This window comes from Leucopleurus acutus, assembly GCF_964270905.1.
Source record: "Leucopleurus acutus genome assembly, chromosome: 10".
NCBI classification, from domain to species: domain Eukaryota; kingdom Metazoa; phylum Chordata; class Mammalia; order Artiodactyla; family Delphinidae; genus Leucopleurus; species Leucopleurus acutus.
Genome location: NC_139153.1, coordinates 49,246,818 through 49,269,978, shown reverse-complemented (window position 1 = coordinate 49,269,978; position 23,161 = coordinate 49,246,818). Strand labels below are relative to the sequence as shown.

General features: G+C 39.0%; 1 protein-coding gene across 4 annotated transcripts in view; it reads left to right on the top strand.

The window, feature by feature from the left end:
* GOLGA4 (golgin A4) overlaps positions 1-23,161 on the top strand; it is a 105,917-nt gene that overhangs the window by 64,880 nt on the left and 17,876 nt on the right. For all 4 annotated transcript variants that reach the window (XM_082848452.1, XM_082848451.1, XM_082848450.1 and 1 more), the window contains 9 exons: positions 1,953-2,081; positions 4,608-4,763; positions 6,452-10,677; positions 11,238-11,359; positions 11,761-11,891; positions 18,179-18,292; positions 20,461-20,481; positions 20,661-20,729; positions 22,473-22,548. In XM_082848452.1, the coding sequence (XP_082704578.1) occupies positions 1,953-2,081; positions 4,608-4,763; positions 6,452-10,677; positions 11,238-11,359; positions 11,761-11,891; positions 18,179-18,292; positions 20,461-20,481; positions 20,661-20,729; positions 22,473-22,548 (5,044 nt within the window). The remainder of the gene's footprint in view (positions 1-1,952; positions 2,082-4,607; positions 4,764-6,451; positions 10,678-11,237; positions 11,360-11,760; positions 11,892-18,178; positions 18,293-20,460; positions 20,482-20,660; positions 20,730-22,472; positions 22,549-23,161) is intronic.

Sequence of the window (23,161 nt, the reverse complement as noted above, 5' to 3'; positions counted from 1 at the left end):
TTTTGAGTCGCACGATCAGATCCTTGATTCATTTTCCTCTTGGGCTGTTGGTCTTTTTCTGATTTGTAGAAGCTTTTTACCTATAGTAAGAATTAGCCATTGGATATAAGGTGCGTTTATCCAAGTAATTTTCTCAGTTTGTTATTTGTTGTCTTTGTTTATGATTTGCTTTTGTTTTGGGGTTTTTTTTGGCTATGCAGAAAGTTTTCTTTTCCTTAAATGCTATCTGGATTTTGTTCTGCTTTAAAAACACATTCTCAGTTGAGATGAAAAATTTTTTTTTATTTTTCTCATCTAACACTTTTGTTTTCTTTTGTATCCTTTGACCAACATCTTCCCATTTCTCCATCCCCAGACCTGATAACTTTGCCTTCCATCACACCAAGGTTTTTTTTTCTTTTAATTAATTTATTTTATTTTATTTGTGTTTGGCTGTGTTGGGTCTTCATTGCTGTGCACGGGCTTTTCTCCAGTTGAGGTGAGCGGGGGCTACTCTTTGTTGTGGTGCGCAGACCTCTCACTATGGTGGCTTTTCTTGTTGCAGAGCATGGGCTCTAGGTGTGCAGGCTTCTGTACTTGTGGCTCACGGGCTCTAGAGCCCAGGGTCAGTAGTTGTGGTACACGGGCTTAGTTGCTCTGCGGCATGTGGGATCTTCCCAGACCAGGGCTCGAACCCGTGTCCCCTGCATTGGCAGGCGGATTCTTAACCACTGTGCCACCAGGGGAGCCCTCTCATCTAACACTTTTATGTTTTCATTTTTTATGGTTAAATCTTTGATCCAACTGAAATTTATTTAGTGTGAGGAGTGAGGTAGGGCTCCAACTTAAATTTTTTCCAAATGACTACCTAGTAGCCTTCAAATCATTTCTTTAATAGCCCATGTTTTCCCTTCTGACATGCCGTACTACCTTTATTACATACTAAATTATTGTAGTGCTACGTATGGGCCTTCTGGATTCTCTGTGCTGATCCACTGCTTTGTCTGACTATGTGCTGGTATTACACTAATACCAGTTTTATAATATGTTTTAGTTTTATAATGTTCTACTATATGGTAGCCTCTCCTTGTTATTCTTATTTTTCAGAAGAGATCAGCTATTCTTGCATGTTTATTTTGTCCAGTGGGCCTTCCCTCATTTTGTTTTATTTGATTATATTAAATTTTTGAATTTATTTAGGGTGATTTGACATTTTTATAAGATTGAGTCCTCCTATTCAAGAAAGAACAAGGTCAATACTTTTTTTTTTAATAAATAAATTTATTTGTTTATGGCTGTGTTGGGTCTTTGTTTCTGTGCAAGGGCTTTCTCTAGTTGTGGCAAGCGGGGGCCACTCTTCGTCGCGGTACGCAGGCCTCTCACTATCGCGGCCTCTCTTGTTGTGGAGCACAGGCTCCAGACGCGCAGGCTCAGTAGTTGTGGCTCACGGGCCTAGTTGCTCTGCGGCATGTGGGATCTTCCCAGACCAGGGCTCAAACCCGTGTCCCCTGCATTAGCAGGCAGATTCTCAACCACTGCGCCACCAGGGAAGCCCAATACTTTTGAATAAGTAGTAGTACATGCCTGGAAAGCTAGGCATAAATAGATGGGTGTAGCCAGAACACCTTGACCATGGTGGCGTGCCCTCTCTGAGAGCATCCTTATTCCTCCTACTGTGCTTCCCTATCCTGATTGGTGGGGAACATCTTTGTATGATGTGGAATTGGAGCTTCAACCCCATAGGAACTGACCATTGCAGCTGCAGCTCTCTTTGTCTTAAATGAGGAGCAACACTTTATTGGTTTTTCTTTTTAACTCTCAAGAGTTCGGTGACTCTTGATTTATGGGTGAAATATGTTCCAATTTTTCCTCTTAAGAAGCTATTAACTTGATTATAATGAAGAATTATTTAGTTGTAGAGTTAACATATTTTATTCTGGGTGTCTCACTTTAACTATTTGGTTGTGTTTCAGAAATCCTCAGAAGAAATTGCAAAATTACAGAAGCTTCATGAAGAGGAGCTGGCCAGCAAAGAGCAGGAACTGACTAAGAAGTTTCAGACCCAAGAAAGGGAATTTCAGGAGCAAATGAAAGTAGCTCTTGTAAGTACCTATTTTGTTTTGGCCACATTATAAAGTTGTCAGCCCCTCACCCCTGCCTCCCAGCTTGAGGTCACGCTACTGGCAGCCTTAACATTTGAGTATGCAGAGAGGGTTGGCCGTAGGCAGGAATGAGGCTGTCAGAGCTTGTTAATTTAGTATTATCTGAAAATTAAATTTTCTCATCTAACAAGCTTTCATTAATCAGTTTGTTTATCCTTCCTCTCACCCTGGCTGTAGGCTGTGATTAGGGAGAAGTAAAGGGGAACATAGGGTAACTGAAGCAGCGACTGCGTAACTTAGGAAGAATGTCTAAAAACTCACCAGACTGAATGTATCAGAGCTTAAGGTTCAGAGAGTTTGCCTGAATGCATTTTAAAGAAGACAAAATGAAAATGACCAAGTAGTTTTCATTTTAAGTAGAATAATTTCAGTAATTTTCAATCCATATGATGTTTAAAAAGATAAAGTAAAATGAGAAAACTGACTGAACTAACTAAAACAATAACCAGAAAAGCAAAGATAGAAAGATTTGTTGGAGTAGTATAATTTGGAGTTTAGAGCAAAAAATTTTTTCTCTTGAACTGTGAAGTATTATGCTGAAAATGTAGTTTACTGTTTTTATATGATGCTATTATCCATGAGATAATATGTATAATTAAAAAATACTTTTAGTATGAAAGGATGAGAAATAGTTTTTATAATTTTAATCTCCTTTTTTTTTTTTTTTTTGGCTGCATCATGTCTTAGTTGTGGCACACAGGATCTTTGTTGAGACATGCGGCCTTCTCTCTAGTTGTGCCGTGCGGGTTTTCTCTCTCTGGTTTTGGCGCGTGGGCTCCAACGCTTGTGGGCTGTGTAGTTGGCGGCACACGAGCTCTCTCGTTGTAGCGCGCGGGCTCAGTAGTTGTGGCATGCGGGCTTAGTTGCCCCCAGCATGTGGGATCTTAATTCCCCTACCAGGGATCGAACCTGAGTCCCCTGCATTGGAAAGCAGATTCTTTACTACTGGCCCACCAGGGAAGTCCCTTTAATCTCCTTTCTTTTACACATTTTTTTTTTCACTCTCAGCTGGAACTGGGGCTCTGAGGATTTCCAGCAGCTGTGATCCTTGAACTGAGTCAGGGAGTTCTCTAATCTCTGTGGGGCCAACAGGCACATGGTTTGACAGTGCTGTTGGCTGAGGTTAGTGGTTTAGTCCGTGGTTGTGAAATGTACACCTGTACAGGTACATATTTGTATTCTTTGTTGGTCCAAAAAGGATTTAAAGTTGTTTACAAGAGTACTTAAAAACTATAACACGATAGCATACATTTAAAATAGGGACAAGGAAATAAAGGAACAAAGCGAGACATTAAGGACCTAAATGAAGCTGGGAATGATGCTAAAAATTCAAGTCATAAAGACCTGCTGTGGGTTTTCATGCTGGAGTAATTGGGGGCACTGAGCCTTGAACATTGGCCTTGTTAATACTGTGTTCGGGAACTGATATATTCAGACATATTCCCACTGGCGAGCACAGGACACAGACACACGTAAAACACGTATGTGCACATGCTCTCACCCCTTTCCACTCCCCTTCCTACCTAGTTTCTCAGAGGAGTTAGCTTGGAGTTGAGAATCAAAATTCTTCAGACTATTAAAATTTCTTCTTTTATATTTATGGACATAGATAGAGATGCATTTAACATATAGTTTACATTAAACAATATAACATTTTTAAGTGATGTTTTTAAATTGATGTTATAGAAACTAATATTTTCTTATCAATCTACTTATAATATGGTACAAAATCTTTACTTAAGGCAATATGCTTCACCAGAGTGAAATGGACTGAAAATATTACTGTTGGCCACATGAACCCTAAGCAATAGGTATAGAGAAGTATACTTAATTGGAGTCCAAAGTCACTAAATGTCAAAAGTGCTCTCTGGAGCTTCTCTTTTCAGAACAGTAAACAGTATTAATATGAATGCTGATGTATACTAAGGACAGTCAAAGAAGAAGCTTGTCAGGGCCAGACCATCTGAAGAGATATATAGGCTTTTATAAGTATTTCCTTGATCTAATCCATATATTCACATGTAATCTTCTAATTTTGATTTGCTTTTCTGTGTGGGGTTCCCTATTATAGTGAGGTATTTCTCATAAATCATATAAATTTCTCAGCCTAGAGTTGAAATACCAAACTGGCATGCAGAGAAGAGGTAGTAACAATTGTGTGACCCTGCACATTCAGTGATATTTTGCAAAACATTTTAAGTAGTGAAAAAATAGCAGACGTAGTAGGGGTTACTGGAAGAAAATTTTTCATATCAATAGTGATTGTGACAAAGATTGGCCAGATCACACGGAAAAAGCCGCAGTGCCTTATTTCTGCAGACCAGGGTGTGGGAAGAGAGGTAATGATACTGCCTGCCTCGCAGGGCTGGTGTGAGGATCAAATGAAATGAATGATTCCTGTGGCAGTGCTTTGGGAATGCTGAAGATCTACGTGGGTCTAAGGTGGTGTTACTGTTTTTGGCACAGGAAAAAAGTCAGTCTGAATATTTGAAGATCACTCAAGAAAAAGAAGAGCAAGAATCTTTGGCCTTGGAAGAGTTAGAGCTGCAGAAGAAGGCAATCCTCACAGAGAGCGAAAACAAACTTTGGGACCTTCAGCAAGAAGCAGAGACTTACAGAACTGTAAGTTTAAATACTCTTCAGGTTCCACAGCTGTGGAACTGCTTGTATAGGAAAACTGTTGTTATCTCTGCAGTCAATATAAGGTTGTAGAGAAGCTTTTGTTTTAGATTTACATATACATGCACTCCATTCATTATTAGGTAGTAAGAGCTGTTCATGGGAGTGGTTTTGATGTCTGCTACATGGTGCTCCTGACCTGCCTTTAGCTGGCTGTATTTCTGTCAGCCACTCGTTCTGATTCTTTGCCCTCAGGCTGTGCAGCATCTTAGCTCCACTGCTTACTCACCTTTCATCTTTAGGAAGTGGCCTCATTTTGTACGCAGCACTTGCCCTGACACCTTCCTGCCTGTTCAGCTTCATCTCGTGCCACGCCCTGGACATAATTCATTCTCTGTTTATATCACAGTTTAGTTACCCCATTGCTCTCCTTTGACATTTCACTCTTCCCCAATTTTCCCATATTATAAATAGTCCTATGGTGAGCATGTTAGTATATATATCTCCGTGTGCACATTTTAAAATCCCTCTGTCCTTCCCCTGAACAGTATATGAAATGTTCGACCTATTTTGAATAAACTGATGTTATTTAGACTTTTTAGCCTTTTTGCTCTGATTTAGACAGTGACACAGTCACACTTCTTACCCCAATTTCTATAAGGGATTTGTTTTTTTGTTTTTTTTTTTTTGTGGTACATGGACCTTTCACCGCTGCGGCCTCTCCCGCTGTGGAGCACAGGCTCCGGACGCGCAGGCTCAGCGGCCATGGCTCACAGGCCCAGCCGCTCCGCGGCATGTGGGATCTTCCCGGACCGGGGCACGAACCCGTGTCCCCTGCATCGGAAGGTGGACTCTCAACCACTGCGCCACCAGGGAAGCCCTCTTACCCCTATTTCTAAACTGTATTTTATTTTCCCACTTCCAACATTTCTGTAAGGTGGCATGGTAGAGAGGAATGGGTACTCAGGAGGCCTAGATCTTTCACTTACTAGCTTTGTGAATTAATTATACCTTAATTTCCTTACCTGTCACCTGAAGAGATTGATATTTGGTAATTTCTTAAGACCTTTCCAGCTTTGACATCCCTTGGCTCTGCCTTACATTCCTTACAATGCCTTGACATTCCTTAGCTCTTTTCCTTTCAGTCAAGGTTGATATTTTCATGAGATAATCATTTTACTATTACTTTTTGTAAATTACTTTGGTAAAATTTATGTAAGTTCCTTCTTTTTGAAAAATATCTTCTAAGTAATAATTTTTGGGGTAAGAGCCAGATATGTTATTTTTCTTCCAGAATTAAGTTATGAAAGTAATAGAATACTATTATAGGCCTTTTAACAAAACAGAAAAAAATACTCATCTTTCTACCAGCAGTTACTATTATCTACGTTATGATTTATTTCTTTTTCACTATCCATTCAGAATTTTCTTGAAAAAACAGGTAGTTGAAATAGTTACCCAAATAGGTAGAAAGAATCTGGAATTTTGAGTTGTGTAAAAAATAGAATCTTTTCTTTGTTATATGATTCGTTTAGGAATTGAGCACAGATTCTTTGTCCTTTCTAGAGTTTGGTAAGATATGTAAAGTTGTTTATCTAAATTTTAATCTTTAAGTAGGTGTAGACATCATGTCATATATATCATTGCTAACAAATGTACTTTAATAAAAAGACATCTGTTTTCATTAACAGAGAATTCTTGAATTAGAAAGTTGTTTGGAAAAACGCTTGCAAGAGAATAAAAATCAGTCAGAAGATTTAACTGTTCATTTGGAAGCTGAAAAAAATAAGCACAATAAAGAAATTACAGTCACGGTTGAAAAACACAAGACAGAATTGGAAAGTCTGCAGCATCAGCAGGATAACCTTTGGACTGAAAAACTCCAAGTCTTAAAGCAACAGCATCAGACTGAAATGGAAAAACTTAGAGAAAAGTATGAACAAGAAAAAGTAACACTGTTGAATGACAGAGAGGTTCTCTTTCAGGCCCACATAGAAGAGATGAATGAAAAGACTTTAGAAAAGCTTGATGTGAAGCAAACAGAATTGGAATCACTATCGTCTGAACTGTCAGAAGTATTAAAAGCCCGTGACAAGCTAGAAGAAGAACTTTCTGTACTAAAGGATCAAGCAGATAGAGTGAAGCAGGAATTAGAGGCCAAGCTGGATGAACAGAAAAGTCATCACCAGCAACAGGTTGACAGCATCATTAAAGAACAAGAGATGTCTATCCAGAGAACTGAGAAGGCATTAAAAGATGAAATTAACCAACTTGGGCTTCTTCTGAAAGAAAAGGACAAGCATTTAAAAGAGCATCAGGCTCATGTGGAGAATTTAGAGGCAGATGTTAAAAGGTCTGAAGGGGAACTCCAGCAGGCGTCTGCTAAGCTGGAGCTCTTTCAGTCACTGCAGAGCACCTTGCATGAGCAGGTAGAAACATATGAGGAGCAGTTGGCCCAGTTGCAGCAGAAGTTGTTGGATTCGGAAACAGAAAGAATTCTTCTTACCAAACAGGTAGCTGAAGTTGTCACTCAAAAGAAAGATGTTTGTGCTGAGTTAGATGCTCACAAAATCAAGGTACAGGACATAATGCAGCAACTTGAAAAACAGAATAGTGAAATGGAAGAAAAAGTAAAATCTTTAACCCAACACTATGAGTCCCAACTTAAAGATAATATAGAGCAGGAACAGACAAAGCAACTCTTAATGGAAAAGGAAAATGTAATTTTACAAATGAAAGAAGGACAGAGCAAAGAAATTGAAATACTCAAACAGAAATTATCAGCCAAGGAGGACAGTATTCATGTTTTGCAAGAGGAGTATGAAACCAAATTTAAAAGTCAAGAGAAAAAGATAGAAAAAATTAAGCAGAAAGCAAAGGAGATGCAAGAAACGTTAAAGAAGAAACTGTTGGATCAGGAAGCCAAACTTAAGAAAGAGCTCGAAAATACTGCTCTGGAGCTCAGTCAGAAAGAAAAACAGTTCAATGCCAAAATTTTGGAAATGGCACAGGCTAACTCAGCTGGAATCAATGATGCAGTGTCAAGATTGGAGACAAACCAAAAGGAGCAAATAGAAAGTCTTACTGAGGTGCACAGGAGAGAACTCAATGATGTCATAGCAGTCTGGGAGCAGAAACTTAACCAGCGAGCTGAAGAACTTCAGGAAAAACATGAAATCCAGTTACAGGAAAAAGAACAAGAGGTAGCAGAACTGAAGCAAAAGATCCTCATACTTGGGTGTGAAAAAGAAGAGATGAACAAGGAAATGGCATGGCTGAAGGAAGAGGGTGCTAAGCAGGATACAGTGTTGAAGGAATTACAGGAACAGTTAAACCAGAAGGCTGCTCACATGGTTTCTGCCTCACAGAATGAAGCTAAACTGAAAGCTGAACTTGAAAAGCTGGAGGTTGACCTGAATCACTCTCAGAAGGAAAATACTTTTCTTCAAGAGCATGTAGTTGAACTGAAGATGCTGGCAGAAAAAGATAAGCTTAAGGTCTCTGAGTTGACGGAGAAGCTGAAAACCACAGATGAAGAATTCCAGAGTTTGAAATCTTCACATGACAGAAATAAGAAAAGCCTAGAAGACAAAAGCTTAGAATTCAAAAAACTGTCCGAGGAGCTAGCAGTTCAGCTGGACATTTACTCCAAGAAAGCAGAAGCCTTATTACAAGCTAAAACAAGTGAGCTCATCAACATTAGTAGCAGTAAAATTAATGCCGTTCTCTCTAGGGTCTCCCATTGTCAACACCACACAACTAAAGTTAAGGAGGCACTACTAAGTAAAACTTGCAAAGTTTCTGAATTAGAAGCACAACTGAGACAGCTAACAGCAGAGCAGTACACACTAAATAGTTCTTTACAACATGCTGCACATCAGTTGGAAGAAAAAGAAAGTCAGATTAAGAGCATGAAGGCCGATATTGAAGGTCTTGTGACAGAAAAAGAAGCCTTACAGAAGGAAGGAGGAAATCAGCAACAGGCTGCCTCAGAAAAGGAGTCTTGCATCACTCAGTTGAAGAAGGAGTTATCAGAAAACATCAACGCTGTCACTTCGATGAAAGAAGAGCTTAAAGAAAAAAAAGCTGAGATCAGTAGTCTTAGTAAACAGCTAACTGATATGAGTGCTCAACTTCAGAACAGCATCAGCCTAACTGAAAACGAAGCAGCCATTTCATCACTAAGTAAGCAACATGATGAAGCGCAACAGGAATTGCTGGATCAGGTGCGAGATTTATCTTTGAAAGTTGAAACACTGAGTAAGGAGAAAACTTCTGCTCTTGAACAGGCCAACAAATTCTCAGAATGGAAGAAGAAAGCACAGTCAAGATTTACACAATATCAAAATACTAGTAAAGAATTGCAGATGCAGCTTGAGTTAAAAACAAAGGAAACCAGTGAAAAGGATGAGCAGATAACTTTATTGAAGGAGGACCTTGATCAGCAAAAGAAGAGATTTGAATATTTAAAGGGAGAAGTGGAAGATAAGAAGAGCAAGATGGAGAAAAAGGAACGTAATTTACAGACTGAGTTAAAAACTCAAACAGCAAGAATTGTGGAATTAGAGGAGCACGTTACTCAGAAAACAATTGAAATTGAGTCCTTAAATGAAGTTCTTAAAAATTACAATCAACAAAAGGATATCGAACGTAAAGAAATGATTCAGAAACTTCAACACATTCAAGAGTTAGGAGAAGAAAAGGACAACAGGGTTAAAGAGGCTGAAGAAAAAGTCTTAAGCCTTGAAAAGCAAGCATCTTCCATGAAATCTGAACTTGAATCTACGAAGAAAGAATTGGAACGTGTGAATTCAATTGTGAAAAGCAAAGAAGAGGAGTTAAAGGCATTGGAAGATAGACTTGAGTTAGAAAGTGCTGCAAAATTAGGGGAACTGAAGAAAAAAGCTGAACAAAAAATTGCTGCCATCAAGAAGCAGTTGTTATCTCAAATGGAAGAGAAAGAACAGCAGTATAGAAGAGACAGAGAAAGCCATCTGAGTGAACTAAATACAAAATTGCAGGAAAGAGAGAAAGAAATTCATGTCTTGGAAGAAAAACTTAAGTCGGTGGGAAGTTCACCACAATCAGAAACATCAGTTGCACCCAGATCGGCAGAAAATGAGGCAACATGTACTGAGCAAGAAGAAGCAGAATCCCAAGACTGTGTGCAGAAGGCATGTGAAGAAAAAATCCGTGTTTTACAAAGAAATTTAATTGAAAAGGAAAAGCTATTGCAGAGGCTAGAGCAGGAAAAAGAAGGCACAATTTCTTCTCATTCTGAAATGCAGTGCAAATACCAGGAGCTCTTAATAAAGATAGAACAGGCTGAAGCAAAGCAACACGAGGATCAAGTGATGATAAAGCATCTTCAAGAAGAACTTGAAGAAAAAACCAAATACTCCTTGTTAGTATCCCATCGTGTGGAAGAAGAGGGAGGTAAAAATAACATAGGGGCAAAGCAGAACTTGGAGAATGTGGTTGATGGTGTCCAGAAAGCCCTCCAGGAGAAGGATTTGACCTGTCAGATCTTGGAGCAAAAGATAAAAGAGCTGGATTCCTGCTTATTGAGAGAGAGGGAAGGACATAGAGTTGAAATTGAAGCATTGACCTCAAAACTTGAAAGATTACAGGCTCTACAACAACAGATGGATGGAAAAAGTAAACCCATGGAAGTTTTGGAAGAAAGTGCTGAAGAAAAGTCCAAATCTCATGTGGTCCAACCCAGCTTGCTTAGTAACACGGAGGCTGAGCACAATGACCTGGAGTTTAAATTGGCAGGGACGGAGCAGGAGAAGCAGAAGCTGAGCCAGGAGGTGGTTAAACTGCAGAAAGATCTTCGAATGTTGCGGAAGGAACATCAGCAAGAACTGGATATCATAAAGAAAGAGTATGAACAAGAAATGGAAGAGAAAATCAAGTAAGTTTTTTTCAGTATGAATATTTTTAAGGCAATCCTCTTTAATGAAATCTCTTTTTTGTGTCTAATACAGTTAAGTTTCACAACCTAAATTTGTTAGTATCGAACATAAATATAATAAGTTAAATACCGAAGAGAACTAAAAACAATTTAAGGCAAGAGGCAGTGTTATTCCATGTCAGTTTAAGGGGAAAAAACCCTTTTCTTGCCTATGAGATCATGGTTATTAGGTACATATCCCAGTAATTATTTTTAAAATCATTTTTATATTTTTATTATATAGATGTGTATGGTGAAGAATTTTAAGTCGAAAGTAAAAATTCTCAAATCATCAGGACCATTCCCTAGAGTTAATCATAGTTTACTTACCCTTCCAGAAGTTTTCTGTGCCTGGAGACGCACACGCACACGCACACGCACATGCGTGTGGATGCACACTCCCTTAAAAATGGTTGATATTGCTGAGGTCATACTATATACACTGTCGTGAAGATCAGGTAACTCTTTACAGCTTGTTTGTTGTATGACAGCAGTTAGCTCTTCATATTTTTGGTACTCAGACAGGAGCAGGAAGATCTTGAGTTGAAGCACAATTCCACACTAAAACAGCTGGTGAGGGAGTTTCATACACAGCTGGCACAAAAGGAACAGGAGCTGGAACTGACCATAAAAGAGACCATTGGTAAGTAAACTTTTAAATTTAATTAAAAAACAAATCAGAATCAGCAGAGACTATTTATAATTTAAGTTTATTCTTTTCACACTGTGCTAAGTGCTTAAAGTAATTATAAACTGGAGAAAAAAATGATTCTTGCCCAAGAAAGTTCTCTGATGGGAAACTGTGCTGCCTGAAAGTGGCTTGCCTGTCAGAGGGGAGGAGCAGGTGGAAGAACCTGAAAGCATTACCTGATTAATTACCTAACGAAGACACTTCTGCTCCGTGAGAAGGGTACATTTGGTCAATTTGATCAATTGATTTTAATCAAATTTAATTTGGAACAAGGGTTCTTACATAAATTGGGGTACAGATACTAATTCTTACCTAATATGTTTTCTTGTATGTGTCCATTTTTTATTTATTAGATAAAGCCCAGGAAGTGGAGGCTGAACTTTTGGAAAGCCATCAAGAGGAGACAAATCAGTTATATAAAAAAATTGTAGAGAAAGAAGATGATCTAAAAAGAACAGCCAAAAGATATGAAGAAATCCTTGATGTACCTTATTTTCTCTCTTGAAAATTAACTGTAATAGATTTCATGGTAGTGCTAAAGAAGATAGGCTGTCAGATTTCCTGTTTTTTATAGTGTAGAAGGTTTTTTTTGGGGGGGGGGAGTCAATATTATTCAAATTAGTATTTCTCTACTGTTTGCAGATTTATAAGGAGTCTAATTGATTTCTGCTAGGATTGTAATTTTCTGATCAGTTGCTGCTAACCAGGCATATAGGCCACTTGAAGCAACAGTGAGTTAGTAAGGGGAAGAATGGATTCTCTTCTATGTCTTTCTCCCAAATTCAGACCAAATTGTGAGAGCACCAGACTAAGAATTGAGAGCTTGTGCTTGGGACAGGTAGTGTATGTATGAGCTTTAGCTGGGAACTTTCCAGGAGGGCCAGTTAACTGTATTTAATCCCTACCCAATTTGCATAGGTTTTGTTGCTCTCAAGGGAGAAAAAAAAGATAGAAAAAAAAAAAAAGAATACATCAGCCAAATCTTTTATATGTAGTTTGGAGGCTAAATTCAGTGTACTTATTCTTCTAGTGGTGGATTAATATTGTCATTTTTGTGTATGAAGATAAGCCATGAATGCTAGTGAGTATTTGGACTGCAGAACATTTTTGAATGTAAAGCAGTGTAAATTATTCTTTGCTGGATTGCAGATTCTTTTTTAAAAAAAATATATTTATTTATTTATTTTTGGCTGAGTTGGGTCTTCGTTGCTGTGCGCAGGCTTTCTCTAGTTGCGACGAGCAGGGGCTACTCTTCATTGCAGTGTGCAGGCTTCTCATTGCGGTGGCTTCTCTTGTTGCAGAGCACGGGCTCTAGGCGCTCGGACTTCAGTAGTTGTGGCATGTGGACTTCAGTAGTTGTGGCTCGTGGGCTCTAGAGCTCAGGCTCAGTAGTTGTGGCGCATGGGCTTAGTTGCTCCGCGGCATGTGGGATCCTCCCGGACCAGGGCTCGAACCCATGTCGCCTGCATTGGCAGGCGGATTCTTAACCACTGCACCACCAGGGAAGCCCAGCAGATTCCTTAGTTACTGCAAGCCTTATTTCACTATGTGCTAAAAACCATTTGATGATTAGGAATGCATAAATTAGAGAATCATGCCTCAGCTGACTATGGCAGCAGTAGAACTCTGAGCCAGGAACAGATTCTAGTAGTAATTATTTTATTTTAATTTTTAAAGTTTTATTTATTTTTGGCTGCACTGGGTCTTCGTTGCTGTGTGCAGGCTTCCTCTAGTTACGGTGAGCAGGGGCTACTCTTCGTTGCGGTGCGTGGGCTACTCTTCATTGGGTGCGTGGGCTATTCTTCATTGCAGTGCATGGGCTTCTCATTGTGGTGGCTTCTCTTGTGGCAGAGCACAGGTTCTAGGTGCGGGGGCTTCAGTAGTTGTGGCGTGCAGGCTCTAGAGCACAGGCTCGGTAGTTGTGGCACATGGATTTAGTTGCTCCGTGGCATGTGGGATCTTCCTGGACCAGGGCCTGAACCCATGTCCCCTGCATTGGCAGGCGGATTCTTAACCACTGCAACACCAGGGGAGTCCCAATTATTGTAAATGTATTTGAAAAAGCTGAAATTACCTGATACATGAATATAAATGTTACCTTCGTGTAATTTTTGAGCTTTAGACCTCACTGTGAAAGAAAATTTGAATGATTTCACATTTTCCTATACTTACCTAGGGTATATTATGTGAAGCTTTAAAAATTACTGTTGTTTCTTGAATGCTTAGAGAATGTTGGGATTGGAAGATACATTACAGCTAGTTTAGGTTCATCTTCTATTTTTGTGTTTTTTTTGTGTGGCAGAAGCAGGAGAGTGAGTTCAGCATAGTCAAATGATTTCCCTAAAACTACACATGGCGAGTGGTAGAGCACTGATTCTTCATTAGCTTCATATATTTTATAAAGCCTTCTCCCTAAGGAAAGAACTTGGATAGTTAAGTCAGGGAGCTTCATTCGCAGGGGATAAACTGTGTCACGGCTGTAGTGTTCCCTTTTGTGAACTACTTCTGTCTCTGAATGTGTGTGTATGGGGGTGTGGAGGTAGCACACAGTACACTTTCCAAGGTCACAACAAGCCTCTGTAGGTGGAGGGGTGAGTGAACAGGGAGACAGGTAGCAGTTAATCTCTGGTATCGTTCCTCCTGGAAGATCTGCTGTTTATTAGAAAATAAATGGTCCTCCCAGCTTCAGGCTTGGAGTAAGTAGAGCAAGTGGGCAGGAAGTGGAGGGTGGGCCAGAGGACTCAGGTGGACTCTTCCCCAGGCCCCTTCCTGCGCCTTAGACCAGCACTGCCCATTAGAAATACAATGCAAGCCACAAACGGGATTAAAAATTTTCTGGTATTCACATTAAAAAATACAAAAGAAAGAATCAGCTGACTTTAATTTTGGTAATAATGTTAGCTGACCCGTTATATCCAAGACATTATCATTGCAAGATGTAGTCAATATAAAAATGATATATGTATTAATTCTCTGAGATTCAGTGTGCTTCCACGTTGGCAGCCTGTCTCAGTTTGGATTAGTCACATTTCAAGTGCTTATAGCCAGAGTACAGGGTGGCCAGTGATTAAATCAGCAGTCCCCATCCAAATACATACTCTGTCTTGAAGAGTTTTTTTTAAAACAGCATATATTGCTAAAAGCGATATTACCAATTCTAGGTAAACACCATATTGCTTTGATTCTGAGACATATTCTCTTACCATTCTCCAATTTAAAGTTTTCCAGAATTGGAGTTTTATATGGATTTGTATGTATTATGTAGTACTTTTTTTTCCCTCTGAAAAAGCTGTTATCAGATTGATGATTTGTCTTAATGATGACATTGTAGAATGCTATATTTTTCTCATCCATTAAAATAATTCCATGATTTGTTAATAGCACAGTGGAGCACAGAGACATTTTCATTTTCTTGCTTTCACTGTCTTAGCTCACATTCTTACCATTGCTTGGAGGAAACTGAGAACTTTGTCATCCTAGATTCACGCCTCCCATCTTCCTCAGCCCCTCACACATCCACATCCACACATTTTTTAGGACATGAAATCTGCTTATCTTCCCTGATTTCCTAGGTAGGGAAGTCACCTTTCTCCCTTTAATTGTGGATCTCCAGCACATTCTCCAACATGTAACAGACTCTCAACTGTAGTGTTTCATTGACTCCCATTGCCTGTTCCTCTCCTCTTAACTCCACTGCTTCTGCCATGGTCTAGGCTGCCGTATTCCATTTGGTCTGGCCTACTGTATTAATTTCCTGCTTGGTCTCCTTGCTCTTGTTTTTTTTCCCCGTAAAGTATTCGTCTCTTCCTGTCAGAGTTATTGTCTGTCTGGAAACAAAAGGGGATCATATCCCTTCCCCTGAACACCTGCAGTGGCTTCCCTTGTCCTGGTGACCCCATCCTCCGGGTCAGTGTGTGGTCTAGCTGAGCTCAGCTTTAGCTCCTTCTTCGCTGTATTTCACCTCTGCTCACGCTTTTCCTGGTGCTTCAAGAGTACATTCTCACACTTCATGAGTTAGTGCAGCTGTTGTCATCTCTTTCGGCAGTTTTCTTTAAAAGTTTTAAATTTATCTTGTATTCAGAAAAAAAACATTTGAATCAAATGTATTCCATGGTTTAAAGATCAAAATAATATTTAAAAAAGGTAAACTTGGAGAATGGTCTATCATGAGAATTGCATCCAAACTTTTCTCTGTATTCTACACCCCGTTCCCCTTCTCCCTCCACAGGTAACCATTAGTTTCTTATGTAATAATATTCCTGTGTTTCCTTATGCAAACAGAAAAAAAATGAAATATATTCTTGTTTTTTCCCTGTCCTACCCCAGAGTTAGCTTTTTGAATATGCTTTTCTGCATCATATTGTTTTCACTTAGTTTTTTTGAAACCCCTTAAAATAGAATTAATTGCACCTGTCTTCCTTTGGTACTTTATTACTTCACTTACGACATGTTACTTTTGTCATACATACATATGTGTGTAAGAATGTATTAATGTGTCTGTCCTCTCCTCTAGACTATTAGCATCTTGTAGGCAGGGATCTTGCTGTTCATCTCTAGTCTTGAGGACCTAGCCAAATGCTTGGCACACACTAACTAGACACTTGGTAAAATTTTTTTTTTTTTTTTTTTTGCGGTACGCGGGCCTCTCACTGTTGTGGCCTCTCCCGTTGCGGAGCACAGGCTCCGGACACACAGGCTCAGTGGCCATGGCTCATGTGCCCAGCCGCTCCGCGGCATGTGGGATCCTCCCAGACCGGGGCACGAACCCGTGTTTCCTGCATCGGCAGGTGGACTCTCAACTACTGCACCACCAGGGAAGCCCGACACTTGGTAAATTTGAAGGAAGTGACACCTGGTAGGGCAAAGGGAGCATTCATTCGGGGAGATTGGCTGGTGACATCTGAAAGGAGTTGAGTCTCACAAGTAAGGGAGCTGACTGCCTTCGTCCCAACCTCAGAGCAGTCTCACTGGGAGGGAGTAGCTCTTACAGCTACATTAGATATAAAACTGGTTTCTTTTTGACATTTATTGTATTTTAGTGATTTGGTTTTGGCATAATAGTCTTTAAAACATAATTTCCATGTATGTGCATAAATATTCAGTTTAGTTTTTCTTACTGTTTTTACTTCAGAGCAAGCAGTATTGCTTTCTTTCCCCCTTCAAGAAGACAGAAAGCTTTTACAAAGGAAATTATAGAACTGTTTCTTAAATTAGAAACAACACGTCAAGGATTCTTTTCCAATTCTTAGAGGGCTTGCTTTCTATTGGTATCTCCCAGCTGCCAAAGGCAATGTCAGGCATAGCTGATTGTCATATCAGAATCTGGACCTAACTGAATAAGTAGCTGTAAGAGGTGATCCTTTCAAACAAGACTAGACCACACTGACACAGACATCCACACAGGATATGTGATGGTAGAATGAAAACAGTAAGTAAACCAGGATTGCAGGCAGTTACAGGTTTACAGTAGTTTCTGATCAGTGGTGTTTTAGGGGTGGAGGCTGGGTTAGAGTGCCTTGGGCAGATGTTGAAGGAGGCTATTTACAAGATACCCCTGCTTTGCTTATGTTGAGAGAAGGGGTTCGTTCTTTTTTAGTTGGTCTAAGTTTCATGACAAGTGGTATTTAAAGTTAGATTTTCGAGGTGTCTTGTGGTTTGTTGCTTTATTTTGTGCCTTGGGGCCTGTTTTTGTTTTTGAGAATGATGTTTCTTGGTTCTTAAATCAGATAGCTGCTTGTGGCTGTTTTCCTGTTTAGTCTCTTTAGTCAGCAAGCACTTGTCCTGTCTTCATTACTCAAATCTGATCAATATTCCAATGTCAAATATTCTTTTAGCACAGAGGTTGTGCTAAAAGGTTATTGCAAGATTTATAAGAGCAAGGAGAGGTCTGGACTGCTTTGTACAGCAAACGATGGCAATTATCAAGACAAATGAAAAAATTTAAGGGTGGGCAACAGCCTTTTACCAGGGCAGTCAGAACAGAAGAGAGAATGATTTGTATGCCAAATTTTATAAAAAGCATTTTTGAACCAGTAAATCATGTATTACTTTTGCAGCCTTGTCTGTTTTCTGCAAAGTTCAGGGCAAATGGATACATTACGTTAGTTACCAATACATTGGACAGTAATTTTTTTTCAAAAATAGATTTTAGTTGAACATTTTACTCCAAAGAACTGCTGGTATGGTTTGCAGGCAGATGTGAAGGGAACGTACAGGTTTGGTAACTAGGGCAAAGAACCATCTTGATTTGTGCAGCCCTTCCCAAGGGGCTGAGAAAAAACCTCCACAACTTCTTGTGATCAGTAAGTTGCCAGCTGGTTGAGCAGTGCTGTGCATAAAACTAGTTTATATTGGATATTTTCTAGAAAGCAAATCCTAGTGTAGAAAAGGCCAAAGTCTTAAAACAGAGATTCTGTTTTACAGTTCTATCACAACGCTGTTATACACCTAAGTGTTGCTTAAACCTTGGAACCCTAGTTTAAGGGGAAAGAAACAGCTTGCTGAGCTTTATGGGGTGGGGGCAGGAGGACTGAGGGTGGGAAAAGTCATCCTAGGAAGAGTGAGCAGCTTTTAAAAGGGCTTGGAGTTAAAAGTGGGGCGTGAAGGAAGGTGTTTAGAGCACAGTAATGAATTACAGTAAAAACAGTGGTTTGTGTTTCCAAAAATGTGTAGGTGTTGGTTTCTCCTACAAAGGTAGTTTTCTCTAGATCATGTTGCCTCTTTACTGCATTCTTTTTGATATGTTTGTTAATATTTTTTTTTATTCTAAAGGCTCGTGAAGAAGAAATGACTGCAAAAGTAATAGATCTACAGACTCAACTTGAGGAGCTGCAGAAGAAATACCAGCAAAGGCTAGAGCAGGAGGAGAACCCTGGCAATGATAAAGTGAGGGGAACTGGACTTGGCTCCATACATTCCTTGAAAACATTGTCGTTTTCACTGGCTCGCCTACTAACATACCTACCTACCTCATCTAATCCTAACAAAAGACTTTCAAGAGGGAGATTCCTGCCTCTCTTTTATAGACAGTGAAACTGAGGTTCAAAGAGGTTAAATAAAATGTTGAAGCTCACACAATAAATATTCTATTGAGAATATAAAACCAATCTTCCAGACTTCAGAGCCTAGGGTGTTTCTGTGATGCCTGTGCTTCTCAGTCTTGCCTGTGGAAAGAACAGCAGAGGAGAGTTAACCTCATAGCCCTGGGGCAGAGCCAAAAATGGTCCATAGAAAGTATGATAATTTTAGATTTTTATATTTTGTGCTAAGAATTCATATAAATTTTACATTCTCTATAACAGCAGTCCCCAACCTTTTTGGCACCAGGGACTGGTTTTGTGGAAGACAATTTTTCCACGGACCAGGGGGTGGGGTGGGGGGAGGATGGTTCAGGCGGTAATGTGAGCGATGGGGAGCGGCAGATGAAGCTTTGCTTGCTTGCCCACCACTCATCTCCTGCTATGCGGCCTGGTTCCTAAGAGGCTGTGGACCGCTCCACGGCCTGGGGGTTGGGGACCCCTGCTCTATAATATATCTTTATTTGTAGTTACATAAAAATGTTTTTAGTTGTATACCTTTGAGAAAAACAATGTCTCCTTTTCTCCTTTGTTAACAGACCAGTTGTAGATGCAATGCGATTATTTTGGAAAATTGCACTGAATTCAAAGAGATCTGGCACTCCATATCCAGGCTTTTTTTTTTTTTTTTTTTTCTTTTTTTAATAATCCCAATCTTTAAGTAAAACTGATGCTGTGAAAGGCCATGTTTACCTTGTGGCTTCCTGTCCTGCTGGGCACCCCAACAAGTGCACACCCACAGGGCTTGTGGGCCCCCATTCAAGAATCCGGGCAGTGTACCGTTGTACATCTAAAATGTTCTCACTCATTCCAGTATGGTCTTCATAGCTCTGTCATAAGGGTCTTGGGAAAGGTGGACACATTCATGGCTTCATCCTTTAGTTATAGAGGATTCATTACAGAAGTCAGTGACCAGAAAGCAATTTTATAGACAACCAATTACATGGATCACTTTTCCAAAATGGAGAGAAGAGGACTTTATAAAAGGCTTTGCTATGCTGTGCTGCTTGGTACATATATCTTGATTATTAGCAACGACCAAAGCTGAGTTGACTCTTTCTCTCTTTCTTTACTAGCTACTAAGTTAGTTCTATTATTTTAGGTGGGTTTTTTTTGCCATTTGGTCACAATATGAATATACTTGGTGCTATTAAATGTTGCCTCCTATGAGCCAAATAAGTGTATTCTACTCTGTAACATGTTCTTTTCCTTAGTATCAAATTAAGTATTAATGTTGCATAAAGTGGCACTGAGGCCTGTGTCAAGATGCCATAGAGTATTGAAACATTATGAAATTAATATTCAGGAGGTCTTTTGAATCCTTTACCTTGTAGCATAAGAAAGGAGAAACTATCCTTAACTTTTATTTCTACTCTAAAAAATATTTTTCTATTTTATTCTTTATGAATTTTTATTCTTTTCCTTTTTGAGCATCTTTTGGTGCTTCTGGGATATCTTGAACTACATGTCAGTGTTGAGTTCAATGGAAAATAATTTGTGATTATTGTGTAGAGTGGATTCCCAGAAATGGTCCTTCAGAATTTTCCTTAAAGGGCCCATATGCTATAAATAGATGTTAATATGTTTAATTTTTTGAAATTGCACAAATAATAGATGAATACATGCTTGTTAAAAAAAAAAGTCAGATAATACAGAAGTATATAGATAAACCCTTCCTGGTGGGTACCTCCTTTTCCCAAGTGGTAATCATTGTTAGGAGTTTGGTAGGTGACTTTCCAGTCATTTTTTTTGTGTGTTTACCTATCTTTATGTATATTTACATTTTAATAGTTTGTATAGCAGCATAGACCAGGTTTAAAAGCAAATATTTAAAGTTGTCTCATCTCAAATCTAACCACTCTCTTAAGACTGTAACACTAAATTTTTGTTTCCTTGTAATTTCATATTGCTCCATTTTATTATTTCTTGTAGATTTTATTATATGCACTAATATTTTTTTTTCTTTTCCATTTTTAGGTAACAATTATGGAGCTACAGGTAAGACTAGTTTTTCATTGAATTTGAGTGAAGGTAGTCCATTTTCAGGAGCATTCTGTACTTTAGGTTAAAACATAAAGAGACTTGTTCTCAGGAGAAATTTACCAAGCAGTATACAAATGTGTCCAGGCAATGATGAAACCCATATGCATCTCAGATCTGACTTCTTGTTCTTTCAGACACAACTAGCACAGAAGACTACTCTAATCAGTGATTCAAAGTTGAAAGAGCAAGAGTTCAGAGAACAGGTACAGGTCTAATTGGTGCCTTTTATTTTGAGATGACTTCCTTAATTTCTATTAGTATGTTCTTGGAACTCATTTAGCTAGTTTTTAAAAAAGAACGGATTTAATACTCATTTATTAATTGACTTTGCAATCTTGTCTTACACAGGAAATTTTATTCTCAAACCTGAGGGTGCTAGAGCATATCTTTATAAATTTGTGATCACATATATTTAAACAAGAACATTTGCATTCATATTATCTAGTTCCAGAACATTCCATCACCCACAAAAGGAAGCCCCATACCCATTAAGCTGTCACTCCCTATTACCTCCTCCCCCCAGCCTTTCACAACCACAAATCTGCTTTTTGTGTCTGTGGATTTACCTATTCTGAGTATTTTATATAACTAGAATCATATTAATACATGAGCTTTTTATTTTTTATTTATTTATTTATTTATTTTTTTGCGGTACGCGGGCCTCTCACTGTTGTGGCATCTCCCGTTGCGGAGCACAGGCTCCAGACGCACAGGCTCAGCGGCCATGGCTCACGGGCCTAGCCACTCTGCGGCATGTGGGATCTTCCCAGACCAGGGCACGAACCCCTGTCCCCTGCATCGGCAGGCGGACTCTCAACCACTGCGCCACCAGGGAAGCCCAATACATGAACTTTTTAATCTGACTTCTTTCACTTAGCATGATTTTTTTTTTTTTTTGCGGTACACGGGCCTCTCACTGTTGTGGCCTCTCCCGTTGCGGAGCACAGGCTCTGGACGCACGCAGGCTCAGCGGCCATGGCTCACGGGCCTAGCCACTCAGCGGCATGTGGGATCTTCCCGGACCGGGGCAAGAACCCATGTTGCCTGCATCGGCAGGCAGACTCTCAACCACTGCGCCACCAGGGAAGCCCTAGCATGATGTTTTTAAGGTTCATTCATGTTGCAGCATATATCAGTACCTCTCCTTTTTATGGCAGAGTAATATTTCATTGTATAGGTATACCACATTTTGTTAACTCATTCATCAGTTGATGTATGTTTGAGTTGTTTCTACCTTCTGCCTATTGTGAATAGTGCTGCTAGGAACATTGTTTACAAGTTTTTGTTTGAATACCTGTTTCGTTCTTTGGGTTATGTACTCAGGAGTGGAATTGCTAGATCATATGGTAACTATATGTTTAGCTCTTTGAAGACCCATCAAACGGTTTTACATTGTGGACACCATTTTACATTCTGACCACAAAGTATAAGAATTTCAACTTCTCCACATCTTCCCCAGCAAGTGTTTTGATTATAACTATCCTAGTTGCTATGAAGTGATATCTCATTATGGTTGTAATTTGTACTTCCCTAGTGACTAATGATGTTCAGCATCTTATTATTTGTATATCTTCTTTGGAGCAATATCCTTTGCTCATTTTTAAGTTGGGTCATTTGTTTTTTGTTGTTGTTGAATTGTAAATGTACTTTATATATTCTGGATATAAGTCCCTCATTAGATATATGATTTGCAAATATTTTCTCCCATTCTGTGGGTTGTCTTTTCACTTTCTTGATAATGTCCTTTGAGGCACAAACATTTTATATGTTTTTTCTTTCGTTGTCTCTGCTTTTGGTGTCATATCTAAGAAACCATATGTATTAATTTTTTTTGGCCTATATCCTGTATTCAGCATTAAGAAAATCTAGTGGCTACAGCAGTTTTTTTTTTACATATGATTTCCATATGAATCTTATGATATGATTGGAATATTTGTTATTTTTAGATTCACAATTTAGAAGATCGTTTGAAGGAATATGAAAAGAATGTATATGCAACAACTGTGGGGACACCTTACAAAGGTAGGAATGATCTCTCATCATGTTATCTATGATTATCTTGTATTGGTGGACTTCTGGATGATTTTCATTTTTGTCTTTGCTAATCTCATTCTTTACAAGGAATGTATTTTACCTTTGTAATTCACCAGTAACAACTAGTTTTATGGAAAGAATGGTAGTAATCTAAAAATTAATGCATATTTGTTGTAAAAAAAAAATGCTGCCATTTTAAGTGAAACTGCAAGTTTCCACTTCATTCTCCACTCTCCAGCTGAACCTAGTTTACAATTTACATATATTTTTCCAGACTCTTCTGTGTGTATCCAGACGTTTATGTAATCCACTATATATACCCATACAAACTCAGAGTTACATATTTTAGATGCTTCTGTTTTCTACTATTACAATAATGCTGTAATTGCTATTTTTAAACCAGGATTTAAGGAGAAAATAATTCATAAAAGTATTTATTTCAAGGTGGGGAAGGATGATTTGGAAGTATTACTCTGTTGACTTCAGTTATGTATGCCACTTACAAAGGATTCTAAAGATGAGCTTGAGTCTTTATGTAGTTGTTCCCTTGAAATAGTCATGACTTCAAATAATCTCTGAATAATCTAACAATTTCCCATTC